Source organism: Haemaphysalis longicornis, unplaced genomic scaffold, assembly GCF_048455015.1.
Source record: "Haemaphysalis longicornis isolate Haplotype H1 unplaced genomic scaffold, Haemaphysalis longicornis Haplotype H1 scaffold_9, whole genome shotgun sequence".
Lineage (NCBI taxonomy): Eukaryota > Metazoa > Arthropoda > Arachnida > Ixodida > Ixodidae > Haemaphysalis > Haemaphysalis longicornis.
The window spans coordinates 35,286,667-35,296,381 of NW_027526460.1; the positions used below are offsets into that span (position 1 = coordinate 35,286,667).

At 47.6% G+C, this 9,715-nt stretch overlaps 1 protein-coding gene across 2 annotated transcripts; it reads left to right on the forward strand.

Moving 5' to 3' along the window:
- Nucleotides 1-4,649: 4,649 nt before the first annotated feature.
- On the forward strand, nt 4,650-9,370 carry LOC144151941 (uncharacterized). 2 transcript variants are annotated; one of them, XM_077683119.1, is made up of 6 exons: nt 4,650-4,887; nt 4,939-5,024; nt 5,096-5,201; nt 7,279-7,397; nt 7,602-7,762; nt 9,163-9,370. In XM_077683119.1, the coding sequence occupies exons 1-6, from the start codon at nt 4,852-4,854 to the stop codon at nt 9,177-9,179; spliced, it is 525 nt and encodes a 174-aa protein (XP_077539245.1). In that variant the 5' UTR covers nt 4,650-4,851; the 3' UTR covers nt 9,180-9,370. The 2 variants fall into 2 exon arrangements, with proteins under 2 accessions (XP_077539245.1, XP_077539246.1); XM_077683120.1 differs by having other exon boundaries at nt 7,279-7,367.
- Nucleotides 9,371-9,715: the final 345 nt, after the last annotated feature.

Genomic DNA, 9,715 nt, shown 5'->3' on the forward strand with positions numbered 1-9,715 from the left:
ACTAGTCTAGCTAATCATTTTTTCATGTGTCCTAGAAGTCAACAGCAGTGGCTGGACTCGTACTCACAAAGCCCCACTTCCCCTCTGTTTTTTTCTCCCTCCACATAAACTGAGGAATAGGTGCTTTTCATATTCATATTCATATTACCATAAATAGGTCTGGCCAGACTAGTAATGCAAGCAAAAATTGTAGATCTCGGAAGTGACTCCGACAGGGTGGTACACTGCTGGGAACAAGGCAAGGGAGCATGTGACTGACACTTATGGGTGCTCAGAAGCAGACATGCTAGTGCCTTGAATTTAGAAAGTACGCACGCTGTAGAGCATAGGTGACGTGTGCTCCCGCAACAGTGGAGCACCCTGTACATTGTCATAAAACTTTGAGCATTTCTGTATGGCGGGGAGTTGTTTATTATTTCAAAGTGAACCCCCACCCCTTTAAAAAAAGACACTGAAGTGATTTCTAAACATTGCAGGATTACTAGCGTAAATCGTAGTCTGGAGTCTCTAGGCCATGTTTCAACCACTCTCGCTGCGTTACACGACTTTATTCGGTACAAAAAATATATTTGAAAATGCTGTCCTCCTCTCTGCATCCTCCCTGCTGATTTCCTGTGGCATTTCGTATAACTTCAAAACGAGATGGCTTGGCTTGACTGCGCTACTGCATGGCTCGCCGACTCTTTGACAGAACCAGTCGACCCAGTGTTTAGTCATCCGGCCGCCAGCGTGACTGGTGTATGATGCTAATGGGAGCGCCGTCATGTGGTATTTTTTATATTTTGCACGGTTTCTTTATCAGTCAGAATAATTGAGTACAAAACTACTTTGTCGCTGAAAATACCCATTCCTCTCGTGGGTACCTGCAGGTGTCTCACTGACATTTCAATGATTAGTGCAGTACTTTCAAGTTAGATAATTAAATCTCGGTAACAAAAAAATTACTGGCCACTACTCCACTGTACTGGACACATTATGCGCTAGGTGTAGTTCGAGTGACGCCATTGCTCTTTTTTATAATCTTGCTGCAAGATAGCTGGGACACCCTGGATAAAGGATGTATGGGCGGGATAATCCTGCACAAGCCAAGCGACATATTCCTGTTCCGAAAGGTGGTGCCTTCTCTCCGTAACTGTTGACAGCATGCCTGGAGGGGCTGTCTAAAGCTGGGAAAACGCAGAAGCAAGGGTAAACGGCGAATACTTGAGCCATTTGAAATTAGCAGATAGTCTTGCTAAGCAAGCCTGCGGAACACCTGGAAGAAATGCTTGGGGAATTAAATTCAGAAAGCAGAGATGTGTGGCTAAAAATAACTAAGAATAAATCTAAAGGAATGATGAACAAACATGCCAAGTGCGCCCTGTTCGGCATACATAATGAAACGCTAGAACATGTAGAAGATTTTAAGCAGCATAGACAACCTGCCTAGGCCAGGTTGTCTATGCTGATCCCAACCATGCGAGAGAAATCAGGCGCAGAATAGATATGGGCTGGGGTGCACTTGGCAAGCACTCCCAAATATTGAAAAGTAAGCTACCTCTATCACTAAACAGAATATACAACCAATGCGTCCTGCCAGTGATGTCATATAGAGCGGAAACTTGGTGCCTTGCTAATCAACTTGAAAGCAAACTTAGGTCGGCTCAAAGGGCCATGAAGCGGATAATGATAGGAGTAGCGTTAAGGGATAGGAAATGAGTCGACAGCTGGTGGTCTACCAGGGCAACACAGTGGCTACCGAGAGACTGGTCTAGAAGAAGGGGGAAGGCCAATAACTCGATGGAGAGATGAAATAAGGAAATGGGAGGTCGATGGGAGAGGCCTTCGTCCTGCAGTGGACCACAGTGGGCTCTTGATGATGATTACCTTGGTACATTCTCAGCTGCGCATATTTGAAGGCTTCTGGCGACAAGTGGTGACCTCCTCCCCCACTCCTGGGAACTTGCAGTTCTAAATGCACCCTGTTTTACTGATTCTATGCATCGCCTTAGATTTAAGGTGCCCAGGTTCTTTAAAATGCGGCAGTTATGTTTCATTAGCTTTCATTTCATTAGAGTACTGACACCAAAGTTCAATTTCTGCAAACTCATGTGGTCCGCTTCCATAAGATGCCAAAGTGTCTCCTGAAATTGTGGGGTTGCTTGGAAGCAATTTTAAATCAATATTATAGCCGTAGTTTCGAAAGGCCAGGGAAGAGCAGCCTGGCCATGCGTAAAATAGGCTGGCAGCTACATAAGTGGAGGTGTGCAAGATAGAAGCTCCCAGGCAGCCAAACTCAGAGTGGTCTGCTGCTTCCCTCTCAGCAGGATGCATATTGGTCAAGAATGAAATTGACTAGCTTCGGCGTAGCGAAATTAACAGGAAGTCAACATTTCGGTTGGGATTGTGTTGTCTCCTTTACCTCAGGCACTCCCATCTCCGGGCAGTGTCAGACTCGCTGAATGCGGCATTACTAATCTTTGATTGAACTGGTACAGAGCGGGCTATGCGTGGTCACGCAAGGTTGGCCTTAGAAGCCTTTGAAGTCATTGACAAGTCTGGTGTTTTGCTTGGACAGAAAGAAAAGTTATGTACAGGTGCCGTCATTAGTAAGTGGGACAAGGATTTGTGAATATCACGAAATATTTGTTTTACTGGCTTTATGACAGCCATTGCTGGCTTACAGGAAGCTTTTTCGATTAGGGAGGACTCCTTCATATGCACATCAATGGAGCCAGGCAGTTTCCAGAACAAATTCTTGTAAATTTATGAGACCGCATTCCCATTACTTTTAACGGCACCTGTAAAATAAGGTGTGAACCACCCTAACCTCTTTGATTTAGGCACTAGCGGTCGAAACCTAAGCTGATGACGTCAGTGGTGCTGCTTCATTATCAGGAGCACGTTGGCCAGTCTTATTAAATAAATCCACATAGTATAGCCTATGGGCAAGCAAGGACTCGTCAGAAAAAAAAATAGAAATGAGACACATTTGGTGGTCCGCAGGTTATTTTGCTCATTAAAGACCCAACCTGGGAAAAAAAAATCCCGCCATCTCCACGAAGTGAATAATGATGAGAGGGGCGAAGCTAAAATGCTTATTGATAAAACCGTGAAACATTCGCCCACACATCATACAAAGACTCGACACATTGTTGTAGGTCTTGACGGCGCGCACCATCTGAATGAGTGAAGGACATCAGGCGCGTTCGTAGCCATGCTCGCGCCTCGGTTTGTAGCACAGTGGGAAGAGCACCACGTACCTCCCATCACGGCCAGAGAGTCGTGGGATCTAAACCGGGTGCCGCCGCGTCAAGACCACCACTCCGCTCGCAAAGCTTGAGACTTCCCACCGCTCCGTTGACAAGCCCGTCGACGTTTGTGGTGATCATGTAGGGCTTCTTTGGGACAATGAGAATCTCCATGGGTAAGTTGGCAAATTCGGTTTGTGACATTTTAGCCACCTTGGCCATCGCCTTCTGCAGAGTGTCTTGTGTCGTGTACCCCCAGTACGTGTCTTGAGTTCGCAGACGACGAACGACAACCTCTTCTTCGTCCTCTCCTCTTTGTTGGGTAGCAACCAATGCGTTGAATGTTTTGACCTCTTCGTCCAATCTTTGGTTGGTCAATCCCTAGGGGCATCCTGCCACAATCATTGTCAGTGGTATGTACACGGCGCTACGAGGGACGGAACAGGGCCCGAGCAAGAGGAGCTTTGCCCCTAAAAGGAATTGTTTAATGGCAATCGACTATAATGAGAGGTACGTGTCTTGAGCTCGCAGACGACGAACGACAACCTCTTCTTCCTCTCCTCTTTGTTGGGTAGCAACAAACGCGTTGAACGTTTTGACCTCTTCGTCCAATCTTTGGTTGGCCAATCCCTAGGGGCATCCTGCCACAATCATCGTCAGCGGTATGTACACGCGCTACGAGGGACGGAACAGGGCCCGAGCAAGAGGAGCTTCGCTCCTAAAACAAAACCACCCCGTGTTTTGAGAAAGTCTTAACGGGTGTATGAACTGATCAGGCAAGCAAGTACAAAGCTGGCAACTAAGTGAGTGTGTTCAACATGCATCTTCGTTGCACGAGCTATGTCAGTATAGATAAACGGCTAGTCTCTTGGCACTTGGAACGACGCCAGTGGTGCTTGTGCTCAGCTGCCAAGTCTCTGTGTGGCCAATGTTTTTGACTGCTTACATTCTTACGCTGCAACCCACCTAGCTATCTCATGTCATCACATACATGTGTGGTCAGAAAAAAAATCTTCAGAAGTCAGAAGTCAGAAAAAAAATCTTCGGTTCCCGTAGCTGGGTTTGATGACACGTGATATATTAAAGCCAATGATGCTATAGCCTTACCCGCTCAACACTGTATTTGATTCTTCAAAGTACGCTTTAAATGCAAGCTTTAGTATGAAGATAGTGGCGCGGACACATGAACCGCCAACATCACAGCTGGCGCTGTGAAATAACATTGTACTAATTTGGTTCGTATTGAACTGTTTGTACGGGTGGAACACGTTTCTTGCAATGAAAAAGTTACCCCTCCATGACTTACCCGCTGATATTACACGTACCGGCAGCCGCATCGACATCGTTATCTGTCCATGTGCAGAAAACCGAGACAGAGCGTGGGGAGGTAGTAGAGGTGACAAAGAGGCGCCTGGAACACTGGTGGTCTCACGGTGCTCTGCGCCGCACATAATGTGGAAACTGTGTTTTCTTTCTTTTTTTCTTTTTTGGCTCCGCCGTGTGAGACGCGGCGACCCGCTGCAAATGGTACAGCCACAATCGCCATCGCCATTTTCGGCGATGTAAACAAGAGCAAGCTTTGGAGCATGGAGGATGCCTGCGCTGCTTCTCAAGTGCGGGCATGGTGTCAACACTTCGGCGTGCGATTGCAGAACAGGTATTTGCGGGCGCGATCGCTCCGAGAGTGTGAGCAAACCCAGCTTTTCAGATCTGCCGGACGGCGAAACGCGTGGCGAGGGGTCGCACTCCACCGACCGGCGACTCCGTACTTTCCCTCGTCAAACTGAACAGGAGGTAAAAGATAAAAGTAGCGTACGTGCTCGTCTTGTTCACTAAGGTGAGTGCTGACTTCTTATTTTTCCAAGCTGTGCAGCGCCGTCTCTTGCTGTATCCGTGTCGGAGCTCGCCGCTACAGTTGGTGTTGAAGCCGAAGAGCTTAGAGGACCACTGGAAGTTGACCTCAAAAAAGAAGTAAGTTGGTCGCTCCTACTGGGGCCCTCTCCCACGAACGCATGTGCAAAAGCCAAGAATTCGTCCCGGAAACTTAATTTTCAGGAAAGTGAAGAAAGTATTTAGGGGCAAAAAAAAATAAAAAAAGAGCGCAGACTTTGCACTGCGGCGCGCCATTTGAAAGTCTCTGTGCGGGCGATTAGCTAAAGTAAGGTGGCTAAAGCTTCTGGTCTACTGCTCCGCAGTTTCTGACAGAATCTCGATGTTAGCAAGAGCTTTATAAATTTGCTCACTGCGTGTTCTATTTTTATGTTTTCTGTTGTTTTTGAATCACGGTTTAAAACTTTGGCCCTCATCACTGTGGGACAAAATTGGATGGCGATTCAGTAGTCGGGTCAGTCGGGTGCCCATGATGGTGCCCTCGTAAAGGCGGTGGCTGGAGGCACTTGGCCTCGGCACAAAATTTTCGCTGTGCGTAGTCACTCTTGTACCAACGCGTAGCTGGCTGTGCACCTTCGACTCGCAGGCATTTCGTTGGTAGACTTGCCGGCCCCTAAACCATACAGTGTTTGCCAAATATTTTAATCCGAGTAATGTCACATTTCATGGCTTCAAAACAAAATGCTGACTTGTTTCGAGCATCGCATCATGCCCAAAGGTCATGCTGGGTCTGTACGACTGTCCAATGCTCTGTTTTTTGGTGGACTGAGGAGCTTCCCAACTTAGTTTCCATTTCCCGTGTCACTAACAAAAACTACAAAATTCTTATGCGCCCTATACATTCCAAAACCGTCCATGCTCTTACACTGTAAAGACTAAACCGGCAGTCTGTATTCGGCTGAACAGTGGCAGTACACGAGTTCGCTAAAAAGTTTGTCATTTCATTAATGTTTGAAACCAAACTGGTAGAACCTTATTATGATTCCTTCCTCAGATCTTACGACAGAATTCCAAATGTGGCAAGATTTTGCTCGACTTGCACAGGACATGCCTAACCGCAAGAGCATGGTCAGACACCGCCGCCTTTGTGTTATAATTTTTTCTTGCTAAATTTAATGTTTCATATGGCATTGAATAATGAACTTAGCAGAGGCTTGCTATGCCTTATCCTGGAGTGGTTCGTACACTTAAAGGGATGGCCGCCCCAGAAAAGTTGCTGCATAGTACGAGCCTTCAGGTAGGCTATAGGGCATTTATGCACGAAGCATTGAATACTTGACAGAGAATAATGCAACTATTTCAGAACACCAAGAGGGAGCTCAGTACAGCAGACTCGACATTTGGGCTGTACTGAAATGTCGACCAGCTTCTCATGTTCGCTCAGAGCTCTGATAGAAGCTACGAGATGGGCTACGTTAGAGACTCAAAACAGAAACGGAAATCACAACTGGCATGGCTTGACAAATACCGATGGCTGAATTATTCCGCTTTGCGTGAGGGGTAATCCTGCCATGTTCATGTAATTTTCGCCATTAACAGCGCTGTTCTTGTGCTTATATCTGTGGGTTTAAGGTTGGTATTTGCTGAAATTATTGCTAGCGATAACGCTTCTTGTATGCATGATTCATAGCCTGTCATTTTTTTTAACAAAGCACCTGCGCTACACATATATTTGTAGTGCAGGTCTTATCATAAAAAGAAAAGGAGAGGCTAAAGTAACGTAAATTATGTTATAATGTAAGTGCGTAAATTCGATGCAGACTGTACAGAATGAGCTCCATTGGCCTTACACTGGAAGCTGCTGTACTGGCGTAGAATGCTTATATGCCAAAAATTTTCTTTTGCATTTGGGACAAGAACAACTAAATGAAAAAATCTCATTCTTGCTGCAGAACTGTGACCTTCCCAAGAAAAAATAGTAGTTGGTACCACTGTTTTATGGTTAAATTCCCAGCTGGAACTAGCTGGTACCAGTTGGGACTAGCAAGGACCAGTTGGGCCCAAATGGGAATTTATCCATACACCACCTGGGACCAGTTACATTTTCTCTTGGGTTACCTTCGGAGTCGAGGTATGGCGATGGTCCCGGGTACATGGGCTGGTCACAATCGAGTGCACCATGGTTCACCTGAAGTCGCTCTATATATACATGTCGCAGGGCCGCCTGGAGGGCTTGGAGCTGGGCGTGCCAGCTGCCTGTTTCGGGCAAAGGTTCTGCGCCTGGGGAGCCCCGTGTGCGGACGCTAGGCGAGGGCTTTTCACTGCTCGGCCCAGAAGGTAGTGCTGGTAGCCCGTACATGCCTGCTAATGGAGAGGGCTCATTGGTGTGAGTGCCCCCTGCCCTTGCCAGCAGCTTGTTCACTCCCTGTGAGATTCACGCGATGTGGACCAGATGGGCTGGTTCATAGCCATTTGCGGCACTGTTGCGGCAATAGCAAAGCTTACGTAAAACTCCTCTCTGTGGTGACCATGCACACACAGGCTCTCCATCGTGGGCGTCAGACTTAGACTGCGATATGCGAAGGCCCTGCACGCGAGGCTGGGCACTTGGTCGCCGCATCAACAGCCTCCTGGGATGCTGCAGAGGCGCCTGCCAGCTGGCCCCCTCTCTGCCTTCTCGACGTTTTCCAGGAGGCGCATAGGTACGATGCTCCTTTGGTGCGCTCTCCAGTTCCAACGTAGTGAGGCTCACCAACCCCGTATTCGGAAAGCCAACTTACTGAATGACATAAGAAATTCTTTCGCAAGGGCCGTAAAAGGTAGCATGAGAGAAAGCCAGCGTGCATTTCAGAAGTCATCCATATGAGAATTCAGTGGCCTTGTCGAAGTGGAGCAGTGAGGTTCAGTTAATGCAGGAGGAACGAACCTTAGGGGGTTGTGGATAGACAAGCAAGTTGGCTGAGGCGGTGGTCTTCGAGGAGCTGGGGGATCGTGTTAACGGTGCCAGTTGAGAGTAAGCGTATTGTAGAGGGGTTGGCTGGAAGGCGAAGTGTTGCTCTGTATACCCTAGTGCTGTAAAGTTTGATTGATTGTATCGCTAACGCGCCGACGCAACGCAGACGACGAGGCGCGTTTTTTAGGTGCGCAGCACCTTAGGACCTCACAATGTCCGTCCGCGTCCGTGCGCATAACATTTAAAATCGCAAAAAATCACACAGGCAGCGGCAGGATTCGAGCCTGTGTTTGGTAGACCAGACAGAGGTAGTGTCAGTCGTCTTACCCATTGGGCTACGACCGTGAGTTAGTACCCGAGAGCCAAACGGCTTACTCCCTCGCCTGTAAGGGTGCGGAGTACCTTAGGACCTCCCAATGTCCGTCCGCGTCAATCCGTGTGCACACCACCATTAAGCAAAAATCTGTGCGGAAACTATCTAAAAGGGTACAAGAGCACTCCAAAACACTCGAAAACAGGCACTACAGTGACTGCATCAAACTACGCTAAATGGCGCTACGTGGAAACACGAGATGGCGCCGCGGTGCACCGTGTATGTAAGCGGGTTCTGAAAATCCCATACCCTCTTCCCGCCATGGACGGAAACGAACGTAAGACGCGTCACGCTGCTGCTAACGTCTACGAAGACAACGAGCTTCCCCGAATACGAAACCGCGGCAAGCGGAGGCAAAGTGACTAAAATCGAATGACGGTCGGGGCGCAAATCGGATTTCACTCGAGGTGCAACTTGGATGTCACGGTCTCCGTACTCCGCACCCTCGACATTATCCACGGAGTTGAGATGCTTCCATTTTTTTTTTTAACGTGCGCCGAAATCTCGTACAAACGGGTGTTTTTGCTTTTCGCCTCCATCAGATAAGCGGCTGCTGCGACCGGGAATCGAAGCCGCGACCTCGTAGAAGCATGACTGAAAGTCTATAAAACTAATTTCATGTAATCTGTGGTGCCTAAGGATGCTTATCGGCCTGCTCCCTTACCTACTATGGAGCTGTAATAAACCGGGTCGCCAGTCCGCAGCTGCTTCCGTTCCTGACTGCTGCATATGTGTAACTTTGGCTTTTTCTTCTTGTTCTTTTTTTTTTTTTTCAGATGTTGCATTCACTTAGCTTCAGCGCGCTGGCCTTGTTCGACAAGTCAGGACACCTCTTTGAAGCTCCAAACCCGAAGCACGTCCAAGCCTGCCCGTGTTCTGTACAAGCTTGCAATCCTTCACGCCGCCAAAACATGACGTCGTAGCATCTCGCCATGTCGCTCATCTCCTTGCTTCAATTGCGAAAATAAAAGAGTTTTCTAAATATTTTCTGCCTCTATCAAGGCTCCTGAGCTCGCTGGCTACGCCAGCTTGAGCACAGTGGCGTGCATGTACAGAATTGAAAAGAAAAAAATTAAAAATATGAATATAAAAGGGAATTTGGATGGGAAACTACGCTTTAAAACAAACCCTCACTCACTAAGACCTCTGAATACGAATAAATAAGATCACATGAAAACTCACGTCGAAGAGAAAACTTACACACGTGATGTGAACGTTTCCCTCAAAAGGTCTAACATTACGCTGCACGCAAGGGAGCAAATTCTGACTTTCCCAGGCCAACCTCTCCAATAAACATATTTCTCTCTCTCTTTCTCTCTCGGGTGCAAG

Excerpts from the sequence above, each read along its gene's own strand:
- LOC144151941 (XM_077683119.1), top strand. The coding sequence starts at position 4,852 with ATGGTGTCAACACTTCGGCGTGCGATTGCAGAACAG. Across the intron at positions 5,025-5,095 it reads CTCGTCAAACTGAACAGGAG|CTGTGCAGCGCCGTCTCTTG; the intron begins GTAAAAGATAAA and ends TATTTTTCCAAG. Across the intron at positions 7,398-7,601 it reads TTCACTGCTCGGCCCAGAAG|GCTCTCCATCGTGGGCGTCA; the intron begins GTAGTGCTGGTA and ends ATGCACACACAG.